Below are 23,444 nucleotides of genomic sequence, written 5' to 3'. Positions count from 1 at the left end.
CCCCTCCGCTCCCCTCATCAGGAAGCTGTGGGCTGCCGCGAGGCCTCCCCTGCGTCTCCTCTGCTCTGGGCTCAACAAGCCAAGCACCTTCAGCCGCTCCTCACACCCCTTGCCCTGCAGAGCCTCAGCCATCCTCGTAGCCCTCCCTTGGAGGCTCTCGCACAGTTTCACGCCCTTCATCTGCTGTTGTGCCGACAGCTGCACGCAGTGCTCGAGTGCTCACAGCAGGCCGAGCAGAGCGGGACGATCCCTTCCCTCGGCTGGCCAGCAGTGCCATGCCTGAGGCACCCCAGGGCATGCTTGGCCCTTTGGGGTCCCATGCCATGTCCCCCACCCACCCGCTCCACTTGGTGGGACACCATAGGAACCCCATGAGCGTCTGCCCTGTCCCCAGAATGCTGCAGAGACGCCAGCAGGGCTTGTGGAGCATCTTTATTCTCAGCATCGCGGCATCGGGTCTGAGATGGGGCCATCCAGGAGCCACAGGTGCCAGGAGGTGTCTGTCTGGCGGTCCTCAGATGCTGCCTGGGGAAGGGGGACACACACAGGGCGAGAGATGGGGTGATTCGGCCCTCATCAATGGGGACGGGGATGGGGACACCGTTACCTGCGGGGTAGTTGTCTCCAGGGAGGGGAGTATAACCTGCTGGGGGGAGAAGAAGAGTGAGCAGAATCCTTGTCACCCTTGACCATGTCCCCCAAGAAGCATTTGGACTGTGCTCTTATTCATATGGTCTGAATTTTGGGGTAGACCTGTGTGGTGCCAGCAGTTGGACTCATTGATCCTTGTGGGTCCCTTCCAACTCGGGATATTCTATGATTCTATGACCCCACGTTGGAGCAGGGGAAGAGAGTGACCGTGAAGGAGCAGCAGAGACGAAGTGCTATAGACTGACTGCAAACCCCATTGTCCCGTTCCCCTGCGCCGCTTGGGGAGAGGAGGTGGAAGAGGGTGGGGGTGGATGAGGGGAAGATATCTCTGATGTGTTTTCTTTGTTTCTCACTTTTCTGGCTTCTTAGTAATAGCTAGTAAATTCCTTTAATCTTCCTATGGTTAGTCAGTTTGCCCATGATGATAATTATTGTGTGATCTCCTGGTCCTTATTTCAATCCTTGAACCCTTTTCATTGCATTTTCTCCCCTTTTCCCTTTGAGGAGGGGGAGTGAGAGAGCGGTTGTAGTGAAGCTCAGCTACCCACCTGAGTAAAACCAGCACACATGATGACAGCAGCCAGATCTCTTAGTACTCTGGGATGAATCCCATCAGGCCCTATAGTCTTGTATGCATCCATCTGGAGCAGCAAATTCGGGGTTTGTTGGGAGTTTATCGTTCCTGCAGTCACTGTCCTCCAGTTCAGGGCACCTGGGGTCCCACAGCCCAGCATCGGTGTTGAAGACAAAGGCAAAGAAAGCATTAAACATCCCTGTGAAGTCGATGACCCTGTTTGGGCATCCCCATCCAGTAGAAGACCAATGTTTTCTCTCATCCTACTTTTGCTGTTAAGATAGTTTAAAAAAAAATCCAGTTTATTGCCCCTCACAGTACTGTCCAGCTTCAACTCAAATTGTGCTTTGGCCATACGAATTTTCTCCCTACAAAGGCAAACAGTACCTCTGTAGTCCTTCCACATTGCCTGACCTCACTTCCAGCAAACAGAAACTTTCCTTATCCACGTAAGCTCTAGAAGAAGGTCCCTGCCCATCTGAGACAACCTTCTGCCACAGCTGCTTTACTGGAGCCTGGAGCAGGGCTGGCTCTTTGTCTTCAGCACCCTGGTCAAAGGGTGGCAGCTCCAGGCTCAGCACCCAGCTGTGCCCCATTCCCTGCAGCCTCCAATCCCGCTCAGCTCTTCACTGCCATCTCTTCACATTGTCCCATTGCTCACTGATTCCTCCTTAGATGGGTGGAGATGAACAAGCTCAGACAGCGGCTTTCCCTGGAGGTCTGGAGAGGCCCCTGCTGGGGACAAGCCCCTTGTGCTTGCTGAAGGCCCTGGACTGGGCACCCAGCTGCCATGGGATGGTGGTGCCAGCCCTGCAGAGCTCCCCAGACATTGGCCCAGGGGCAGAGCACCTCCAAGAGGCTTATTGCAGCCAGGAAGTGGGCAAACGTTGGGGAAGTTGGGCGTAGCCTTGTGCTTTCTGCAGCTCTGCTGGCTGCCGTGAGGGACCTTGAAGGGAATGACGACACGGATTCCAAGATAGTCGATAAATGGAGACCCTTTATTGTCCCGATGCCAGATCTTATATAGCTTTTCTGAGCCCCTACATGCACTGCACGTGGCTGGCAAACATAGTTGCAGACTTCTGATTGGTGCATTCCTTTTGATCACACATAGCCCTCTGTAGGCCCGTCCGAGCCTAACAACTCCTTCTTATTGGTTCCCACTTTCTGTTATTCTAGCCTGGTTAGCACTCTATGCCTTAGTGCACCGCCGTATCAATCAGCTCCAGTTTGTCACTGAAAGGGTCACCCATAATTCCCCCTTTTTTTGTTTCTACAAGCCAAATTGTGCGCAACGAACATTTAATCATTTTTTGCAAACATTGCAACTGGCATGGTATAACTATTATAACTGCAACAAATGCGATAAACAAAATAATCATTATCTTTTACCAACTCCGTTAGCCACCCGGTTATTCCTAATCCCTTTAGCCAAGACTCCAATCCCAGTGAGCTTGTTGTTAGCTTATCAGACAACTCATTCAGTTTTTTAAGCTGTTGAAATATCGTCTGGGCTGGATTGAGACCCATGCGGTGCCAAAACTGCAGAGGTGGAGGAGGGCAGTGGTCCCAACCAAGGCCGCACGCCACGGGCTGGCACCCATCGTGGTCCTTGTCCCGTGGAGACACAAGCATACCCTCGCCCCCAAGTTATTAGCTAGTATGGTCCTTCCCACCCCCCGGTATCCAAGTTTCGCATCATAACCATCGCTTTCCCTGTTTTAACTGATGTTAGTCCTGATTCCATTATTTTAAAATGCTTAATAAGGGGTGGTACATCTTCGTGTTGAAAAGGTAGTGTTAAATGATTCATAACATAGATTACCTTAGCTAACCTATTCTGTGGTGTCTCTTGGGTCTCCCCCTGTTTTTGTTTTGCTAGCAGGTCCTTTATTGTGCGGTGTACTCGTTCTACTATGGCTTGTTCTGTGGGTGAGTGTGGGATGCCTGTCTTGTGAGTGATACCCCAAGTGTGGAAAAATGCCGTTGTAGAGTGGCTGACATATGCAGGGCCATTATCTGTTTTTCTTTCTTTTGGGATGCCAAGGGCGGCAAAGGCGGCACGAAAATGTGCTTGGACATGGTGGCTAGTCTCGCCTGCCATGGCCGTGGCCCAGATTGCATGTGAAAAGGTGTCTATGGATACGTGAACATATTTTAACCTTCCAAATTCGGGAATGTGAGTAACGTCGGTTTGCCAAATCTGGAGGGAGGAGAGGCCCCTAGGATTGACGGTAGTCAGTGGGCCTGTCTGCTGTTGACAATCTGAGCAGGTTTGGACTATGAGTTTTGCCTCTCCTATAGGGATGGCAAATTGTCTGGACAATACTTTCGCTGCCTGGTGAAAGAACTGGTGTGACAAACGAGCCTGAGATAGTGTATTTGGTACCGGGACTTGCAATGTTATGTTAGCTAGATGATCGGCTCGGGCATTCCCCTCTGTAAGGAAACCTGGTAAGGTGGTATGACTCCTAATATGAATTATGCAGTATGGATGGGTACATTGCTCAACAAGGAATAGCAATTCCTTGAATTTTGCAAATAGTGCTTCATTCTGAATGTGCCTGATTTGAGATCGTTCAATTCCTTGTACCATTCCTACCGCATATTGTGAATCTGACACAATATTCACTGGAACCTGATGCCATTGTTTAAATGCCAATATTATTGCATGCAATTCTACTATTTGTGGGGAGCCTTGAATGTTTTCCATTATGTGATTCCACTGGCCCCCTTGTTCCCATGTAACTACTGCTTTTCCCGTTCTCCCCGACCCATCAGTGAATACAGTTTGTCCTTGGACAGGGTGCCATCTATATAGGGGTTTAACCTCAAGTTGAACATTATTATAAAAGGTGAACATTTTGTGAGAAGGGAGGTGTTTATCTAATTGACCATCAAAGCCCGAAAGGGCTGCTTGCAGCTCAATGCTATTCTGGAGGCACCAGTCGAGGTAGTCCTTAACTATCGGGATAACAATGCTTTTTGGTTCCTCTCCAGCTATCTCTATGATACGTTCTCTGCCCTTCTTAATTAAGGCTGCAAACATTTCAATGCGAGGCGCGAATGTCTTAGTAGGTTGATGAGGTAAGAACACCCATTCCAGTAACAATAGTGGATTCGCTGCGGCTGGATCCCATTGCGTGATGATAGCTAAAGGTTGCGGATTCTGGTTGCATATGTAGAGCTGAATGGGTAAGTTTTCCACGCGTCGTTGGCATTGTTGGGCTGAAATTTTTTCCTCAACATTGCTTAAAGCTATTCTGGCCCTATTAGTCATGTTTCGGGGTGCATTAATGTCCGTGTCCCCCTTAAAAAGTTCAAACAATGGTGCTAAGGTTTGATTATCAATGCCGCAGAGCGTTCATATCCAACTTATATTTCCTATAAGCTGCTGGACATCATTCAGCGTGCGGATTTCCGTTGTAATGGCTACATTTTGGGGTTGAATACTCTGTTGTAATATCTTCCAGCCTAAATATTTCCAAGGTGCTTCCATCTGGATTTTTTCTGGCGCAATTTGTAACCCTCTTTTTTGCAACTCCTGCTGTAGAACAGGCATCACTTCTTGCTCTAAGCTCTTGGATGGGCTGGAGAGCAATATATCATTCATATAGTGATAACTGTAGACATGAGGAAATTGCCTTCACACAGGGCGCAAAGCTTCTGCAATGTATGTCTGGCATATAGTTGGGGAATTTTTCATCCCTTGGGGTAGTACAGTCCAGTGATATCTGTCTATGGGCTCACTCCTGTTGATTTTTGGGACTGAAAAGGCAAATCGGGGAGCATCTTCAGAGTGAAGTGGTATAGTAAAAAAACAATCCTTCAAGTCAATAATTAGTATATTCCAACTTCGAGGGAGCATAGTAGGGGAAGGCAATCCGGGCTGGAGAGCTCCCATATCTTCCATGACGTTCTTTATCTGGCACAGGTCATGGAGCAGTCACCATTTCCCATTTTTCTTTTTGATCACAAATATTGGTGAGTTCCAAGGACTAGTTGTGGGGGTGATATGTCCTAATTTCAATTGCTCTTTAATAAGTTCTTGGAGCACAGCGACCTCTTCCGCTGGAAGTGGCCATTGATCCACCCACACTGGCTTCTCAGTTTTCCAGGTGAGTTTCATGAGTGGTCACTCGTCAATGGCCGCTATCGAAAATTTTCCGGAGAGCTCAGGATGAAATTGCCCTGCCCCATCACATCTCTCCCCAGGAGGCTGACAGGTATTGGGGCAGCTTATGGCCGAACGTGGTATGCCGAACCTTCGTGAGTTTTAATGGTAAGCATATATTTACTTTGGCAAGTATTGGAAACACCACCCACCCCCATGAGGCCTTTTGCAGTTGAATCCAACGGCCATCCGCTGGGCCAGTCCTTTAGGGCTGTTACTGTTACATCTGCCCCTGTATCCATTAACACCATGACTAGGGCATTTGGGGGGTCAGCGGTTGGGTGATGTAGTGTCAGGGTCAATATAGGTCTTTTGGTGGCAATGGTCGAGGCCCAGAAGACTGACGGGGATCCTGTTGACCCAAAACCCCTGTCACATCGCTCGCACTGTTCTGCTTGGGGAACCGTTGCTTTAAATAATATTAACTGGGCAATTCTGGTATCCTTTGGCACAAGCACTGGTGGCGAGGGAGTCCACGCCATGGCTTGGATGACCCCTTCATAATCAGCATCAATAACTCCAGGCAGTACAAAAAGTCCTGTCAAGGTGGTGCTTGAGCGCCCCAACAGGAGCGCGCTATATCCTTTACCTATTGGTCCCTTAATGTTCAGCATTATTTTGCGCACCCGAGTGTCCCAAAGGGTGCAGTCCTCTACTGTGGAGACATCCAAACCGGCGCCTCCTCGGGTTTTGGCAGTGAGGGAATCCACAGTGATATATTTGGCGAGGCCACTGGAGCGGTGCTCTGCTGTTGTTGTGATCCGGCTGTCATCATTACTCGAGGCGAGTCCCATGAGGGCGGCCTGCCCACCATCGAGGACTGAGGCACTTGTGTCGTCGCGCGGCCCTGCCCCACGCTCCGCCTCCCGTTTCCCCATCGCGATTGCATGGACAGACCTTCTGTGTTATATCTCGAGCGACACTGGCTAGCCCAGTGCCGCCCTTTTCCACATCGGGGACAAGCAGAGGGGGGAGCAGGGTTACTGCGGCCTCCCCCCATGCCCCGCTGGGGGCATTCGACAGCAAGGTGTCCTGTAGCTTGGCAGCGGAAACAACGTTTACCCACGATTTGAAGCGCTGCCGCAAAGGCTCCAGCTAAGGTGGCAGTGTGGTGCTCCACTGATCCAACTCGGTTACATGCCTCTATCATCTGCACTAATGTAGTATTAACTGGTAACGCTTGGAGTATCTTTTTACAGTCCGTGTTTGCGTTTTCTACAGCCAATTTTAATATCAATGCCTTTCTTGCCTCGCGATTGTCGACCTGTTTATCTACAGCATCCCGTAATCTATCGATAAATTGCATGTACAGTTCGCTTACTTGTTGTTTAATACTCGTAAATGAGGGTTCAACTTTTCCTACTTCCGGTAATTTCAACATTGCCTGGAGAGCCAGAGACGCAGACTGTCGCAAGATGGCATCATTGAGCCTAGCCTGCAATCTCGGGTCCAGCAATGGCTCAGTCCCCATTAGTTGTGGGATCCCGGCTCCCATAAGAGGGTCACCAGGCTGTCTCTCCAGATTTTGTAAGGCGGCCGTTTCGCAGCCTTCTTTCCGCTTTTGTTCCCACAGCAACTTTTGTGTTGGGGTTAAAATCATTGCAGCAATCTGGCGACAGTCGTAGGGCACTAACAATTGACCAGTCATGACGTTCTCTAACAACGACTGTGTAAACGGTGCGTGCAACCCGTACGTAGTCACCGTCTTTCGTAATTCTTTAATTAAATCCCATTGAAAAGCATGATACTCATTTGGACCGTTGGCACGCACTTCTACCGGGAAAGCCATTCCTATTGGGTCCCCGTCCTTTAATGCTTCCCGGCGTACCTGCTCCCATCGCTCCTGTGGATCAAAAACTCGAACTCCCAGGGAGGCATTGTTAAGGTGGGGCAATGTGGGAGCCGAGGGGGCTCGCGGAGTAGGGCTAAACAGTGCTGGTTCGCGACCCTCTTCTTGATCGTCCCCCACGTCTATTAAATTGTCCTGCTCTGGTGGCTCATCAGACTCCGATCCCGGAGCTGCTATCAGGATCGCCCGCTCGGTGGCGCTCTGTACCTTCTTTTCCGCCTGCCACGCTCTTAAAGTCTCCGTTACCAGGCCCCACGTGGTCATAACCTCAGCGGCGGTCGCATCCCCGCTTGATGCTGCCTCCCACACTTTCTCCCCCGCTTGTTCCCAAGTCTCTACATCGAATATAGCTGAGGCCGTCGAGGGGACCCCTTGTTTCTGCAAAAACTTTAATAGTAGCTTTATCTTAAATGGGTCGTATTTTACACCCCTTTTTGTTAACAATTGCGTTAATAATGTTACTATTGCTTCTTCTTCTCCTGAGAGATTGGCTCCCCTTGTGAATGCCCAGCCGCTCACCTGTCCTTCAGGCGATGTCCCGGGGTTGAAGCTGCAGTCCAGCTGCAAGCTTGATTCGTTCGGCTGGGCTCCCTCCGGACGCTCCTGCAGCGTTGCTCTACCCCTTATCACGTCGGGGTCACTATTTGAAGGGAATGACGACACGGACTCCAAGATAGTTGAGAAATGGAGACCCTTTATTGTCCCGATGCCAGATCTTATATAGCTTTTCTGAACCCCTACATGCACTGCAAGTGGCTGGCAAACATAGTTGCAGACTTCTGATTGGTGCATTCCTTTTGATCACGCGTAGCCCTCTGTAGGCCCGTCCGAGCCTAACAACTCCTTATTGGTTCCCACTTTCTGTTATTCTAGCCTGGTTAGCGCTCTATGCCTTAGTGCACCGCCGTATCAATCAGCTCCAGTTTGTCACCGAAAGGGTCACCCATAGGACCTCTCTCTTTTGGTCGGACTCCCTTGGAGAAGAACCCCTGGGGGGCCCCCTGCCCCCTGGGGGACCTCTCTCTCAGATGGGGCTCCCCTTGTGCTGCAGCCGCCCCAGCCTCACCAGCCATGCCAGGGGCCTCCTGACTTCCCTCTTCACTCTACTCTTCCTCTGGCTGGGCTCAGGTAGGATCCTGGGGGGCTGCTGGGGGCTCTCCCCTGTGGGCCTGGCAGACGTGCTGCTGTGGGGCAGGGGAGCGGCCATGGGACAGGGGGGAACCCGAGCCCACAGCTTGGCTCACGCTGGGTTTCACTTTTACTTTCCCCCTCTCTCTCTCTTTTTTTTTTCTTTTTTTTTTTTCCATGCAATACACACCTTATATTAAGGCTTATATTAAATCTGCCTTATATTACTAGCCTTTTCTGTCCCTTCTTCACCTGCCCAAATGCTGCAGAGAGGGCTCCCACTCCCAGCACACCTCCTTCTCCTGCACGTCCTCCCTCTCCCTCTCCCATTTCCCCAGTGTTTTCCATGGGACACGGGGGACGCAGCACGCACCAACTCACGCACAGCTCACCCTTTGTCACTCACTGCCCCTAAATTTACAATGACAAAATCTCACCGCCTCTCTGTGCCCTCCTCCATTGCCCAGCCCAGCTCAGAGTGGAGGGTCCAGACCATCCTCTCACTGCCACCGTGGGGCAGGATGTCGTGCTGCCCTGCCACTTGTCCCCTCAACGGGATGCTCGCACCTTGGACGTCAGGTGGATCCGGGATGATTTGTCTGAGACAGTGCACCACTACCGCAATGGAGAGGACCTGTACGGGGAGCATGTGGGGGCATATGTCGGGAGGACAGAGTTGGCCAGAGATGGTCTCTCTGCTGGAAGCCTGGACTTGCGAATCACGGGGCTGAGACCCTCTGATGATGGCCAGTACGTCTGCACTGTGGGAGATGCTTATAATGAAGCCATTGTGGAGCTGGAGGTGTCAGGTTAGTGGCTGAGGTGATGCTTCCAGGGGAGAGTTTATGTGTCCTTTTAATGTTTCAGCTCTTTCATAGCATGGAGCATGCCCATGGATGTGGAGGTAATATTTGGGGAGAGAGCTCCATGGATATTTTTGTCAGTTTTTACTGCTGTCTTTGAAGACAATAACCATAATATTGTGAGGGCACTGGGCACAGGCTGCTGAGCAGCACCTTCAGCTGTGTCAGCAATGGGACCAAACACCACAGGGAGAATCGCAGAGTCCTCTGAGCTGCCGGACGTCTGCTTTACTTTTGCTTTGTGTGCTGGGGGAGACATGAGACATTGTCTGGAAGCCCCGGGGCTTCTTGAACCAGAACAGTGTGGTGCCGAGACGCTGCCTGGAGGTGCTGAAGCTCAGCACCTGGGTTTTCAGGGTGATTTTGGGGCCACTGGCATTGTGCAGCCCTGCTCTCTGGTTCTGGCACAAGCCGGGGTGGTTTGGGGTGAGGGTGGGTGCATGGAGCGCCCGGACCCTGAGCCCCTGGGGCCATGGCTGTGCTGGGCTGTGTCTGGCATGGGAGCAGATGGGGTCTTTGCCTTGAAATGAATCCCTCCCCAAGTCAAGCCCCAGCCGCGGGCTCTTTCCCCAGCCACAGGCGCTGACCCCCACCTCTCCCTGGGGGGCTACGAGGCCAGAGGCGTCCGGGTGCTGTGTCGATCGGCCGGCTGGTACCCGCTGCCGCAGCTGCTGTGGAGGGATGCTCGTGGGCAGCACCTGCCCTCGGTCTCCCAGACACATTCCCAGGACCAGGAGGGGCTCTTTGAAATCGAAGGCACCATCATCGTGACCGGGAGCGTGGAGGGCCCTTGTCCTGCGTGGTCAGGAGCAGCCGCCTCCAGCAGGAGCGGGAATCGTCCCTGCACATCGCAGGTACAAATAGCACAGCCAGGGGGAGGTGTTCCTGGCCCCTGCACTTGTCCTGAGCTGGGAGAAGTCTGGGTCTTGCTTTTCCACCCACGGGCACATAAATGAAGCCCTTTTCCTTGTGCCTTTTCTCAGCTCCCTTTTTCCACAACGCCCAGCCCTGGAAGGTGGCTCTGGCTCTGGTCCTCGTGCTTTTGGCTGTGTCCATTGGCCTCGGTGTTTATCTCTTTCTAAAGAAAGGTAAGCTGGCAGTGCAGGGATGGAGCGGAGGGAGGTGTTCTGCAGGGACTCACGTGGGTCTGGAGCGGGACTGAGCCCTGGCCCAGGGAGGTGCGTAGGAGGAGGAAGGGAATGTTCTCCTGGGGATCCCAAAGGCCTTGGGATCCTCTCGGGCCTCTCCCTTGGGCAACGAAGACAGGGGAGAAGGCAAGGGGCCTTGGGTGGGAGGCCAGGGAGCATGGCTGCTGCGTGGGGCTGGGTGGGAAGGCCCAGAGCCCCTGCAGATGTTCCCACCGAGCAACCAAGCTGCTCTGCTGACCTCCTGTTCCTCCACCTTTGCTTTTCAGCGGCACAGAGCCGAGAGCTGGGTGAGTCCTTGCAGTGCCTGCCCCTAGCCCCCTGGGGAAGTGGTGTCCCTGCGGGAGGGACTGGGCTGGGTGGGCTGTGGGGGCTTGTGTGCTGGTGGCTCGGGGGTGCTGGAGGAGCTGCTGGAGCCTGATGGGGGAGTGGGGAGTGCTGGGGCTGGGGCTGCCCTGGGCACGGGACACGGCTGGGATGGCTGAAAGGAACGGGGATCAAGGTGGGGACGGGGAGTGAGCTGCGAGGCTGCCCCACTCTGCACTGACGCTTCCGGGACAGGGACGTCCCCCACCCGTCCCCATTCACTTCCACTTGTATTTTGGTGGCACGGTGCAGAGAGCTGCACAAATGTCTGTTCTTAATGGTACAAGTCTTTTAAAATGCTGGGCCTCGGTCCTTGTTGGTCTGGTCGCTACAAGTCTGGCAGCAAGGTGGTATGGGCGCATGCATGAGAGCAAAAAAATTTGGGGTCTAGCCATGGAAGCAGCAATGGGGTGAAAGTCTCTCCACTGACCATTCATTCCTTTTGCTTTTTATAGCAGCAAAAAAGGATGCAAAGCTGGGTAAGTCTCCATACCCAAAGAGAAGGCATTTGGTGTCTTCCCACAGGCATACTCTCCCTTCTGACCATACATTGCTTTTCTCTTTCTTTTTCTTTTCCAGTGAAACAAGCTGCAGAGATAGGTGAGTGGCCATCCCTGACCTGAAAGAATTTCCTTCATAGACAATGGATGAGAAGTTTTCCCCTCTGATCATGCATTCCTTATGCTTTTCTTTTCCAGAGGAAAAAGATGCAAGACTGGGTGGGTCTCTCTTCCCCCCCACAACTGAAGGAATTTGGGGTCTTTGGTTTGTAGCAGCCATTGGTGAGAAGCTGACTCCTCTCATTGATGCATTCCTTTTCTCTTTTATTTGTAGCCGAACAAGCTGCCGAGCTGGGTAAGTCTCACTCTCCAAAAGGAAAAAAGATAATAATAAGAAAAAAAAAGTGTCATAGTGAGAGGTATGGGATAAGTAACTGTGCCCTCTGATCATGTTTTTTTTTCTGTTTCATTTGTAGAGAAACAAGCTGCAGAGCTGGGTGAGTGTCCCAACGCTTGGGCCCCAGGGAAACACCAAGGCGATGTGCAGGGGAGGGTGGGCAGCTGGGACAGAGCAGCCCAGGGCTGGACCCTCACCCTGCCCACACCCACTGGGCACCGGCCATGGGCTGTGACCAGCTCTCCCCTCTCCTTCCAGCATGGAGAAGGTGTCTTCTGCCTCAAAATAGAGGTAGGTGTGCATTGGGTTGCCCTCTGCAGTGCTTCTCCTGCCCTTGCTGGGGCATGTTCAGGAGCCAAGAGGTGCCCCATCTCCTGCCCCGTGGGGCAGCTCCTGGCCCCGAGCTGGGGAAAGCCTGTCCAGGGCTGAGCTCTGCCCCTGATGGCCTGGCTCCTTCTGTCCCTGCAGTGAAGGTGACCCAGGATCCGCGCACGGCTCATCCCATGCTTGTCCTGTCTCAGGACCATATGAGTGTGAAATGGGAAAGTGAATGGCAGCAGGTGCCTGACACGCCGGAGAGATTTGACTGTTGGTGCTGCGTGCTGGGCCGTGAGGAGTTCAGAGAGGGAAGGCACTGCTGGGAGGTGGAGGAGGAGGGGGAGAGGGGAAAGTATTCACGGTGGGCTGTGGGAGTGGCATCTGTGAAGAGGAAGGGGTGGATCGACATGAGCCCCGAAGGAGGGATCTGGGCTGTGCAGTACGATCAGGGGTAGCTCATGTCTCTCACATCTCCTCCCACCCCCTTGTCCCTGTCCCCTGTCCCCACAAGGATCTGGGTCTGTCTGGACTGTACCCAGCAGCAGGCGTCTTTTATCAGTGCTGACAACGGGGTGGAGATCTTCACTTTCACAGCAGCCTCCTTCAATGGGGAGAGCATCCGCCCCTGGTTCCTGTTGTGGTCACAGGGAATTCAGCTGTGCCTGAGGGACAGCACCTTCTAGACCCTGTCCCCAGCCATGGGGGGCTCCTGCCCTTCTCTACCCACTCCTGGATTACCTCTCCTTGGTCCTGCAGGAGCAGCACAGAAATGAGGGGCAGTGGGGCAGGGGCTGCCCTGTGTCCTTCCCTGCTGCTAGAGGAGGGCTGGGATGCTGCAAGCAGGGCCAGGCCCCTTGCAGACCCTGGGCTCTGCCCTGCACGGGGCTCCTGTGCTGGGGCACAAGCCCTGCTGGCACCCGCGGGTCTCACCCTGCCTCTGACCCCAGCAGGCAGCACAAAGGCTGCAGCAGCTCTCCACGCTCCTCTCCCCTCTGCTTGCACTGCTTGCAGAACCCCAGTGCAAGGGATGTGGTCACCGTGTGTTGCCGGCCATTGCAGGCCACCTTTGCCTCCTAGTTTGGGGTTGATCTTTGCTCTGTGCCTGCTGCTGAGCATGAGCAGCCTGTGGGGGCTCTTTGTTCCCTCCTCTGGAGCACATCAAGGCGCAGCAGCAGCAGGACTGCAGCAAATAAAGTTTTGTACGGGAAGATGGAGTCTGGCAGTGGCATTTCCTGGGTGCTTTCTGTCCTGAGGCTTTGCTGCCTGGGAAGGTGTCTTGCAGCAGACCGTCTCCTTGGTGCCTGAGCCTCCCCTGTGGCAGCTCCGTGCCGTTCCCTCGGGCCCTGTCGCTGGCCCCAGAGAGCAGAGACCAGCGCCTGCCCCTCCGCTCCCCTCATCAGGAAGCTGTGGGCAGCTGCGAGGCCTCCCCTGCGTCTCCTCTGCTCTGGACTCAACAAGTCAAGCGCCTTCAGCTGTTCCTCACACCCCTTGCCCTGCAGAGCCTTCTCCATCCTTGTGGCCCTCCCTTGGAGGCTCTCGCACAGTTTCACGCCCTTCGTCTGCTGTGGTGCCCACAGCTGCACGCAGTGCTCGAGTGCTCACAGCAGGCCGAGCAGAGCGGGACGATCCCTTCCCTCGGCCGGCCAGCAGTGCCGTGCCTGAGGCACCCCAGGGCACGCTTGGCCCTTTGGGATCCCATGCCATGTCCCCCACCCACCCGCTCCACTTGGTGGGACACCGTAGGAGCCCCATGAGCCTCTGCCCTGTCCCCAGAATGCTGCAGAGATGCCAGCGGGGCTTGTGGAGCATCTTTATTCTCAGTACCGCAGCATCGGGTCTGAGATGGGGCCATCCAGGAGCCACAGGTGCCAGGAGGTGTCCGTCTGGGGGTCCTCAGATGCTGCCTGGGGAAGGGGGACAGACAGGGCGAGAGATGGGGTGATTCGGCTCTCGCCAATGTGGACGGGGATGGGGACACTGTTACCTTTAGGGTAGTTTTCTCCAGGGAGGGGAGTGTAACCTGCAGGGGGGAGAAGAGGAGTGAGCAGAGTCCTCATCACCCTTGACCACGTCCCCAGCTCTCCCCGGCCACTCACCGGGGGCGGGAGGCCTGGCCCTGAAGCGGTAGACGCCGGCGAGAAATAAGCCAAGTCCCACCACCATCAGCATGGTGGCCACCGCCACCATTATCGTCACCTCCGGCAGCAGTCCGGGACCTGCGGGGACACGGCCGGGTGAGTGGCGGTGAGTGGGCAAGACCGCCGGCCTCCGGGTGCCGTCCTGCGCCTCTCCACTCACTCCAGTCCTCCAGGAGAGGCTCCTGCAGGCTGACGTGCTGCACCGAGCACGTGTAGGTGTCGCCTGCCACCGGGGCCACCATCAGGGACACCTGCGTCTGGTAGGTCCAGTTGCCGTTGGGGATGGCGGAGATGGGGTTGTAGCCGTCGGGCTCCAGGATGTCCCTGTTGCGCAGCCAGATGACGGTCTCCTCGGGGGGGTAGAAGCCCCAGATGTGGCAGGTGAGGCAGACGGGCACACGGGCGTTCCCCGTCTCCGCGGGGATGATGCGGACTTGGGGCTGCGCTGGAGCAGGGACGGGGATGGGGTCAGGGGTGGGCGAGCCCCTTTTCCCTGCCCCGTGCAACGTCCCCACGCAATGTTCCGTGCAACGCCCCCGTGCAATGCCCTGTGCAAAGCTCCACGCAACTTCCCCACGCTGCTTCCCCATGCAACGCCCTGTGCAAGCTCTAGGCATTGTCCCATGCGATGTCACGTGCGACATCCCCATGCGATGCCCATGAGATGCCCTGTGCAACGCCCCTGTGCCACACCCTGCAAGAGGCATTGCTCCGTGCAACATCCCCATGCAAAGTGCAATGCAGTGTGCTGTGCAGTGCTCCCTGCAACATCTCCCTGCAACGTCCTCATGCAGTGTGCTCTGCACCACCCCGATGCAATGCCTGGTGCAACAATCCCATGCAACGTGCTCTGCAAAACCCCTGTGCAATACCCCCATGCAACAGCTCCATGTAACATGCTCTGCAACACCTCCGTGCAATGCCCTTTACAACACTCCTCTGCTATCCTCCATGCAACGCCCCCATGGAATATGCTCTGCAAAAGCCCCGTGCAATGCCCCCATGCAACATGCTCTGCAACACTCCCACGCAACACCCCAGGCAATATTCTCCTGCAGCGCTTCCACACCACGGCCCCACGCCAAGCCCCCCCAGGGGCTCACTGCGCCGCAGCGCCGTCCAGTCCCAGTAGCGCAGGGCCAGGTCGCTGCAGGCCTGGCGCTGGGCCTCGACCCGCTGCACCCAGGTGCTGTCGTTGTTGAGGTGGGCGGCGAGGTGGGTGGCCTGCAGCCGCAGCAGCCCCCAGTCGCAGGCGACGAAGCACTGAGTGTCAGACTCGTAGCACACCAGCTGGTTCTTGTTGAAGGCCAGGGTGAAGTCGAAACCCATCACGGAGCCGTTGGCCGCCAGCAGGCAGGAGCTGGCCATGTGTATCAGAAATGTGCCTTGCAGCAGACAGTCACCTTGGTATTGGTTCTGGGAGTCAAGAGCCAGGAGGAGCCTCAGCTTCAGCTGACCCCTGTTCCCCGGTTCCCTGGCTGTGCCCACAGGGGGCATCACGAGCTCTTGGAAGTCCTCCAAGCAGAGGCAGCAGGTGGCCTCAGCCTCGAAGCTGTCCCTCAGGTCCTTGCAACTCACCTCCATGCCCCAGCACCCGACCTGCTGCACTCGTGTTTCACTTCCCAGCACCCAAATTCTTCATGAGATGGACATGCAGGAGCCACGGGACCACCCCAGATTCCCCCAACTCTCAGCAGTCAATAACAAACCTGCACTCCCAGAAAACCACTTCCACTTTATTGCACCTCGTTTTAAAGCAAGCATGGAAAAAGACAGACACTCTTGAGCCAAACTCGTTGGGCTGTATTTTAAATATCGCAGCATTAAAATCAAGAGCAGACATCGTGGGGAAACTGGGGAAGGAAACGTGTCTTTGGAAGACACTGCATCCGATAGAAGCAGGTGATCCAAGCAGACCGAACCTCAGTGAGATGGAGCCTCCGTGGCTGCAGGACTCCTTTGGCCTCTTTGAAGGTTTCAATCTATGAAGGTGGGAAGCTAAGAAGAATCTCTGAACCCAGCTACACAATGAGGAGACACAGATGCTCTCCTCCATCTGGTTCTCAAGGCATGAGCCAAGCTGAGCCGTCTCCAAACCCCACCATACATCTCCATCCACGTCGCGTCTCACCATCCCCGAAACCCCTCATTCTTTATCCCACTGAGATCCCACCAAGATCCCACCATCCCCAAACCCCATGCTCCTTCCTTCCAGAACATTCCCATCTCCTAAAATTCCATTGTCTTCCATTCCAGTTGAGATCCACCACCACAAACCCCATCCACCTCCATCCCAGTGGGGTACCACCATTTCCAAAACCCCATCATCCTCCATTTCGCTGGGCTCCCACCATCCCCAAACCTCATCATCCTCCATCCCACTACTGTCCTACCACCCCCTAACCCAGTCGTCCTCCATCCCACTGGGCTCCCACCATCCTCAAAGCCATCCCGGGACTGGGGACTGACTGACCACCACTTTCCCTAAGCACTACGAGAAGCTGTGCCATGACCAACAGCTGCATGCCTGGTCCTCCTCAATTCACATAAATCATCTTCAGAGGGTTGTTTGGGAGGAACAGTGAAAGTTATGCTCGGAGTTGAAGGCACAAGCAGCAGCGAAACTCAAGCTCTAGGATGGATGGGACGTGGAGGAGCTGTGATGTTGTGGGGATGGAGACCCAAAGACCCCCCATCTCCGCGGTGTGGTTCCTCTGGTGGATGATGAGGGTGGAGCTGGCCCGAAAGCTTTTCTCGCAGTACGAGCAGTGGTAGGGCTTCTCACCCGTGTGGATGCGCTGGTGCCTGCAGAGGGTCGTGGTCTCCCAAAAGGCTTTCCCACAGTCAGAGCAGACATGGGGACTGGGCCCCACGTGGCTTTTCTGGCAGAGGAGGAAGGCTGAGGGAACGGTGAAGCCCATCCCACAATCAGGACACTGATAGGGTTCACTGATAGGGTGTAATTCCCAGGGCCTTCTTTGTTAATCCTTCTTGGTAGCTGGGGCAATGTTTGACAGCTTAAATTCCAAGGCCAAAGACCCTTAAGATAGAATTTGGAGAGGTCTCGAGATGACATTATGCACCTCCACATTGTCCCAATGCTCCCTGTTTGATTCCTCCTTAGATGGGTGGAGATGAATGAGCCTAGAGAGTGGCTTTCCTTGGGGGTCTGGAGAGGTACCTGCTGGGGACAAGCCCCACGTGAAGGGTGAAAGCCATGGGCTGGGCACCCAGCTGCAATGGGATGGTGGTGCCAGCCCTGCAGAGCTCCCCAGACAATTGTCCTCATTGCCCCACGGGCAGAGAACTTCCCAGAGGGTTATTTCAACCAGGAAGTGGGCAAAGGTGGGGGACGTTGGGTGTAGCCTTGTGCTTTCTGCAGCTCTGCTGGGTGTTGTGAGGGACCTCTCTCTCTCAGTGGGACTCCCTTGGAAAAGAACCCCTGGGGGGGCCGCCTGCCCCCTGGTGGACCTCTCTCTCAGATGGGATTCCCCAGGGACTGCTGTCACCCCAACTGCACCAGCCATGCCAAGGGCCTCCTGACTTCCCTCGTCACTTTCCTCCTCCTCCAGCTGGGCTCAGGTAGGATCCTGCAGGGCTGCTGCGGGAACTCCCCCCAGGGCCTGGCAGATGTGCTGCTGTGGGGCAGGGGAGCGGCCGTGGGGCAGGGGGACCTGAGCCCTCAGCTCAGCCCCCAATGGGTTTCACTTTCACTTTGGTTCTTTCAAGCAATACGGGCACTGCCTTAGCTGCCCTTTCTGGCTCTTCTTCACCTGCCCGAGTGCTGCAGAGAGGGCTCCCACTCCCAGCACACCTCCTTCTCCTGCACGTCCTCCCTCTCCCTCTCCAGTTTCCCCAGTGGTTTCCCATGGGACACGGGGGACCCAGCACACACCAACTCACGCACAGCTCGAACTTTGTCACTCACTGCCCCTAAATTTGACATGGCAAAATCTCACCTCCTCTCTGTGCCCTTCTCCATTGCCCAGCCCAGCTCAGAGTGGAGGGACCAGACCAGCCTCTCACTGCCACCGTGGGGCAGGATGTCGTGCTGCCCTGCCACTTGTCCCCTCAACGGGATGCTCACACCTTGGACGTCAGGTGGATCCGGGATGATAGCTCTGAGACAGTGCACCACTACCGCAATGGAGAGGACCTGTACGGGGAGCAGATGGAGGCATATGCTGGGAGGACAGAGTTGGCCAGAGATGGTCTCTCTGCTGGAAGCCTGGACTTGCGAATCACCGGGCTGAGACCCTCGGATGATGGCCAGTACGTCTGCACTGTGGGAGATGCTTATAATGAAGCCATTGTGGAGCTGGAGGTGTCAGGTTAGTGGCTGGGGTGATGCTGCCAGGGGAGAGTTTTCATGTCCTTTTAATGTTTCAGCTCTTTCACAGCATGGAGCATGCCCATGGATGTGGAAGTAATATTTGGGGAGAGAGCTCCATGGATATTTTTGTCATTTTTCCCTGGTGTCCTGGAAGACAATAATCATAATATTGTGAGGGCACTGGGCACAGGCTGCTGAGCAGCTCCTTCAGCTGTGTCAGCAATGGGACCAAACACCACACAGGGAGAATCAGAGTCCTCTGAGCAGCCGGACGTCTGCTTTACTTTTCCTTTGTGTGCTGGGGGAGACCTGAGACGTTGTCTGGAAGTCTCGGAGCTTCCTGAACCAGCATGACTCACTGCTGAGATGCTGCCTGGAGGTGCTGAAGCTCAGCACCTGGGTTTTCTTGGCAATTTGGGGCCAGTGGCATTGCGCAGCCCTGCCCTCTGGTTCTGGCATCAGCCAGGGTGGTTTGGGGTGAGGGTTGGTGCATGGAGCGCCCGGACCCTGAGCCCCTGGGGCCATGGCTGTGCTGGGCTGTGTCTGGCATGGGAGGAGATGGGGTCTTTGCCTTGGAACTGAATCCGTCCCCAAGTCAAGCCCCAGCCACACGCTCTTCCCCCAGCCACAGGCGCTGACCCCCACCTCTCCCTGGGGGGCTACGAGGCCGGAGGCGTCCGGGTGCTGTGTCGATCGGCCGGCTGGTACCCGCTGCCGCAGCTGCTGTGGAGGGATGCTCACGGGCAGCATCTGCCCTCAGTCTCCCAGACACATTCCCAGGACCAGGAGGGGCTCTTTGAAATCGAAAGTGCCGTCATCATGACCGGGAGCGCGGAGGGGCCCTTATCCTGTGTGGTCAGGAGCAGCCGCCTCCAGCAGGAGCGGGAATCGTCCCTGCACATCGCAGGTACAAATAGCACAGCCAGGGGGAGGTGTTCCTGGCCCCTGCACTTGTCCTGAGTGGCGAGAAGTCTGGGTCTTGCTTTTCCACCCAGGGGCATGGAAACGCAGCCCTTTTCCTTGTGCCTTTTCTCAGCTCCCTTCTTCCACAACGCCCAGCCCTTGATAGTGGCTCTGGCTCTGGTCCTCGTGCTTTTGGCTCTGTCCATTGGCCTCGGTGTTTATCTCTTTCGAAAGAAAGGTAAGCTGGCAGCGCAGGGATGGAGCGGAGGGAGGTGTTCTGCAGGGACCAGTGTGGGTCTGGAGCAGACCTGAGCCCTGGCCCAGGGAGGTGCGTAGGAGGAGGAAGGGAATGTTCTCCTGGGGATCCCAAAGGCCTTAGGATCCTCTTGGGCCTCTGCCTTGGGCAATGAAGGCAGGGGAGAAAGCAAGGGGCCTTGGGTGGGAGGCCAGGGAGCATGGCTGCAGCGTGGGGCTGGTGGGAAGGCCCAGACCCCCTGCAGATGTTCCCACCGAGCAACCAAGCTGCTCTGCTGACCTCCTGTTCCTCCGCCTTTGTTTTTCAGCGGCACAGAGCCGAGAGCTGGGTGAGTCCTTGCAGTCCCTGCCCCCAGCCCCTGGGGAAGTGGTGTCCCTGCGGGAGGGACTGGTCTGGGTGGGCTGTGGGGGCTTGTGTGCAAGTGGCTCGGGGGTGCTGGAGGAGCAGCTGGAGCTTGACGGGGGAGTGGGGAGTGCTGGGGCTGGGGCTGCCCTGGGCACGGGACACGGCCGGGATGGCTGAAAGGAACGGGGATCAAGGTGGGGACGGGGAGTGAGCTGCGGGGCTGCCCCGCTCTGCACTGATGCTTCCAGGACAGGGACATTCTCCAGCAATCCGTTCTTCACTTCTGTAATGGCTTCGGTGGCACAAAGATCAAAGTTGCGCAAGTGTCTGTCCTTACTGTTCCACTTACAAGAGCATTGTACAAAGCTGGCCACAATGACTATTTGTTTGGTCCCAACTTGGACCAAGGCAGTATTTTCCCAGTCATGGGATGTGTTCAGGGTCTACCATGGGCTGAGCAACTCTCCCCTCTGATCATGCATTACTTTCACTTTCCTTTTCAGACAAACAAGCTGCAGAGCTGGGTGAGTGTCCCCGTGCTTGGGCCCCAGGGAAACACCAAGGCAATGTGCAGGGGAGGGTGGGCAGCTGGGACAGAGCAGCCCAGGGCTGGACCCTCACCCTGCCCACACCCACTGGGCACCAGACGTGGTCTGTAACCAGCTCTCCCCTCTCCTTCCAGCATGGAGAAGGTGTCTGCTGCCTCATAAGAGCGGTAAGTGTGTATTGGGTTGCCCTCTGCAGTGCTTCTCCTGCCCTTGCTGGGGCATGTTCAGGAGCCAAGAGGTGCCCCATCTCCTGCCCCGTGGGGCAGCTCCTGGCCCCGAGCTGGGGAAAGCCTGCCCAGGGCTGAGCTCTGCCCCTGATGGCCTGGCTCCTTCTGTCCCTGCAGTGAAGGTGACCCTGGATCCGCACACAGCTCATTCTCAGCTTGTGCTGTCTCAGGACAACAGCAGTGTGAGATGGGAAACTCAAAAGCAACAGGTGTCTGACACCTCGGAGAGATTTGACAATCAGTGCTGCGTGCTGGGCCGTGAGGAGTTCAGAGAGGGAAGGCACTGCTGGTTGGTGGTGGTGGAGGGGAAGAGGGGGAAGTATTTGTGGTGGGCTGTGGGGGTGGCCAGGGCATCTGTGAAGAGGAAGGGGTGGATCGACATGAGCCCTGAAGGAGGGATCTGGGCTGTGCAGTACAATGAGGGGCAGCTCATGTCTCTCACATCTCCTCGCACCCCCTTGTCCCTGTCCCCTGTCCCCACGAGGATCTGGGTCTGTCTCGACTGTACCCAGCAGCAGGTGTCTTTTATCAATGCTGACAACGGGGTTGAGATCTTCACTTTCACAGCAGCCTCCTTCAACGGGGAGAGCATCCACCCCTGGTTCCGCCTGGAGACACAGGGAATTCAGCTGTGCCTGAGGGACAGCACCCTGTAGACCCTGTCCCCAGCTCTGACGGGCTCCTGCTCTTTTCCAGACACTCCTGCATCACCTCTCCTTGGTCCTGCAGGAGCAACACAGGAATGAGGGGCAATGGGGCCAGGGGCTGACCCGTGTTCCTCCCTGCTGCTGGAGGAGGGCTGGGATGCTGTAAGCAGGGGCCAGGCCCCTTGCAGACCCTGGGCTCTGCCCTGCACAGGGCTCCTGTGCTGGGGCACAAGCCCTGCTGGCACCCGCGGGTCTCAACCTCCCTCTGAGCCCCAGTGGGCAGCACAGGGGCTTCAGCAGCTCTCCACGCTCCTCTCCCCTCTGCTTGCACTGCTTGCAGACCCCAGTGCAAGGGATGTGGTCACCGTGTGCTGCCGGCCATTGCAGGCCACCTTTGCCTCCTAGTTTGGGGCTGATCTTTGCTCTGTGCCTGGTACTGAGCATGACCAGCCTGTGGGGGCTCTTTGTTCCCTCCTCTGGAGCACATCAAGGCACAGCAGCAGCAGGACTGTGGCAAATAAAGTTTTGTACAGGAAGATGGAATCTGGCAGGGGCATTTCCTGGGTGCTTTCTGTCCTCAGGCTTTGCTGCCTGGGAAGGCGTCTTGCAGCAGACCGTCTCCTCGGTGCCTGAGCCTCCCCTGTGACAGCTCCATGCCATTCCCTCAGGCCCTGTCGCTGGCCCCAGAGAGCAGAGACCAGCACCTGCCCCTCCGCTCCCCTCATCAGGAAGCTGTGGGCTGCCGCGAGGCCTCCCCTGCGTCTCCTCTGCTCTGGGCTCAACAAGCCAAGCGCCTTCAGCCGCTCCTCACATTTCTTGCCCTTCAGAGCCTTTGCCATCCTTGTGGCCCTCCCTTGGAGGCTCTCGCACAGTTTCACGCCCTTCGTCTGCTGTGGTGCCCACAGCTGCACGCAGTGCTCGAGTGCTCACAGCAGGCCGAGCAGAGCAGGACGATCCCTTCCCTCGGCCGGCCAGCAGTGCCATGCCTGAGGCACCCCAGGGCACACTTGGCCCTTTGGGGTCCCATGTCATGTCCCCCACGCACCCTCTCCACTTGGTGGGACACCGTAGGAGCCCCATGAGCCTCTGCCCTGTCCCCAGAATGCTGCAGAGACGCCAGCAGGGCTTGTTGAGCATCTTTATTCTCAGCACCGCGGCATCGGGTCTGAGATGGGGCAATACGTCCATGCAATGCCCTTTGCAACACTCCTCTGCTATCCCCATGCAAAGCCCCCATGGAATATGCCCTGCAACAGCCCCGTGCAATGCCCCCATGCAACATGCTCTGCAACACTCCCACGCAACTCCCCAGGCAATATTCTCCTACAGCGTTTCCACACCACGGCCCCACGCCAAGCCCCCCCGGGGGCTCACTGTGCCGCAGCGCCGTCCAGTCCCAGTAGCACAGCGCCAGGTCGCTGCAGGCCTGGCGCCAGGCCTCAACACGCTGCACCCAGGTGCTGTCGTTGTTGAGGTGGGCGGCGAGGTGGGTGGCCTGCAGCCGCAGCAGCCCCCAGTCGCAGGCGACGAAGCGCTGAGTGTCGGAGTCGTAGCACACCAGCTGGTTCTTTTTGAAGGCCAGGGTGAAGTCGAAGCCCATCACGGAGCCATTGGCCACCAGCGGGCAGGAGCTGGCCATGTGCATCAGGAATGAGGCTGAGGGGAGAGGGGCAGGAATGCCATCTCTGTGCCTCCGTCCACCTCCATGCAGAGCAGAGCCCCCCAAATCCCCAGGGTCCCATAGAGCTGAGTCCCCCCAAAGCATCCCCAAAGTCCCATAGAGCAGAGCCCTCTCCTCACCATCCCCAGGGTCCCACAGAGCAGAGCCCCCCCCAAACATCCACCATGGTCCCCAAGGGCAAAGCCCCTCACAAACAACCCCACAGTCCCATACAGCAGACCTCCCCCCAACCCCCTCTCAGACTACCACAGTGCAGAACCCCCCCCAAACTATCCCTAGGGTCCCATGATGCTGAGCAAGCCCAAACCTCCCCACGGCCTCATAAAGCAAACCCCCCACCCAAACTCCTTCTCACGGCCCCATAGAGCAGAGCCCCCACAAACTACCCCCAGGGTCCCACG

General features: G+C 56.1%; 3 protein-coding genes and 1 long non-coding RNA gene across 4 annotated transcripts; 2 read left to right on the top strand and 2 right to left on the bottom strand.

The window, feature by feature from the left end:
* Positions 1-417: 417 nt before the first annotated feature.
* Positions 418-644, bottom strand: LOC136788405 (uncharacterized). The gene is made up of 2 exons (XR_010827201.1): positions 608-644; positions 418-525 (listed from the first exon to the last, which is right to left on the bottom strand). It is a non-coding gene; the product is annotated as an uncharacterized lncRNA (long non-coding RNA).
* Positions 645-8,271: 7,627 nt separating this feature from the next.
* On the top strand, positions 8,272-21,921 carry LOC136788312 (butyrophilin subfamily 1 member A1-like). Its single transcript, XM_066986595.1, has 8 exons — positions 8,272-8,376; positions 18,093-18,434; positions 19,062-19,368; positions 19,432-19,577; positions 19,903-19,923; positions 20,444-20,464; positions 20,623-20,655; positions 20,833-21,921. The coding sequence occupies exons 1-8, from the start codon at positions 8,277-8,279 to the stop codon at positions 21,369-21,371; spliced, it is 1,509 nt and encodes a 502-aa protein (XP_066842696.1). The 5' UTR covers positions 8,272-8,276; the 3' UTR covers positions 21,372-21,921.
* On the top strand, positions 11,582-13,185 carry LOC136788389 (butyrophilin subfamily 1 member A1-like). Its single transcript, XM_066986895.1, has 4 exons — positions 11,582-11,605; positions 11,727-11,747; positions 11,906-11,938; positions 12,116-13,185. Exon 4 carries the CDS (start codon positions 12,151-12,153, stop codon positions 12,418-12,420), a length of 270 nt encoding a protein of 89 aa, XP_066842996.1. The 5' UTR covers positions 11,582-11,605; positions 11,727-11,747; positions 11,906-11,938; positions 12,116-12,150; the 3' UTR covers positions 12,421-13,185.
* LOC106029726 (HLA class II histocompatibility antigen, DM beta chain-like) lies at positions 13,743-15,687 on the bottom strand. The gene is made up of 5 exons (XM_066986908.1): positions 15,207-15,687; positions 14,264-14,548; positions 14,062-14,181; positions 13,950-13,985; positions 13,743-13,869 (listed from the first exon to the last, which is right to left on the bottom strand). The coding sequence occupies exons 1-5, from the start codon at positions 15,685-15,687 to the stop codon at positions 13,859-13,861; spliced, it is 933 nt and encodes a 310-aa protein (XP_066843009.1). The 3' UTR covers positions 13,743-13,858.
* Positions 21,922-23,444: the final 1,523 nt, after the last annotated feature.

The sequence above is a fragment of the Anser cygnoides genome, chromosome 35 (genome assembly GCF_040182565.1).
Source record: "Anser cygnoides isolate HZ-2024a breed goose chromosome 35, Taihu_goose_T2T_genome, whole genome shotgun sequence".
Taxonomy (NCBI): domain Eukaryota; kingdom Metazoa; phylum Chordata; class Aves; order Anseriformes; family Anatidae; genus Anser; species Anser cygnoides.
This window is presented reverse-complemented; position numbering and strand designations above follow the sequence as displayed.

Excerpts from the sequence above, each read along its gene's own strand:
- LOC136788312 (XM_066986595.1), top strand. The coding sequence starts at position 8,277 with ATGGGGCTCCCCTTGTGCTGCAGCCGCCCCAGCCTCACCAGCCATGCC. Across the intron at positions 8,377-18,092 it reads CTTCCTCTGGCTGGGCTCAG|CCCAGCTCAGAGTGGAGGGA; the intron begins GTAGGATCCTGG and ends TCCATTGCCCAG. Across the intron at positions 18,435-19,061 it reads TGTGGAGCTGGAGGTGTCAG|CCACAGGCGCTGACCCCCAC; the intron begins GTTAGTGGCTGG and ends CTCTTCCCCCAG.
- LOC136788389 (XM_066986895.1), top strand. The coding sequence starts at position 12,151 with ATGCTTGTCCTGTCTCAGGACCATATGAGTGTGAAATGGGAAAGTGAA.
- LOC106029726 (XM_066986908.1), bottom strand. The coding sequence starts at position 15,687 with ATGGAGGTGAGTTGCAAGGACCTGAGGGACAGCTTCGAGGCTGAGGCC. Across the intron at positions 14,549-15,206 it reads CTGGACGGCGCTGCGGCGCA|CGCAGCCCCAAGTCCGCATC; the intron begins GTGAGCCCCTGG and ends TCCCTGCTCCAG. Across the intron at positions 13,986-14,061 it reads GGCCAGGCCTCCCGCCCCCG|GTTACACTCCCCTCCCTGGA; the intron begins GTGAGTGGCCGG and ends TCCCCCCTGCAG.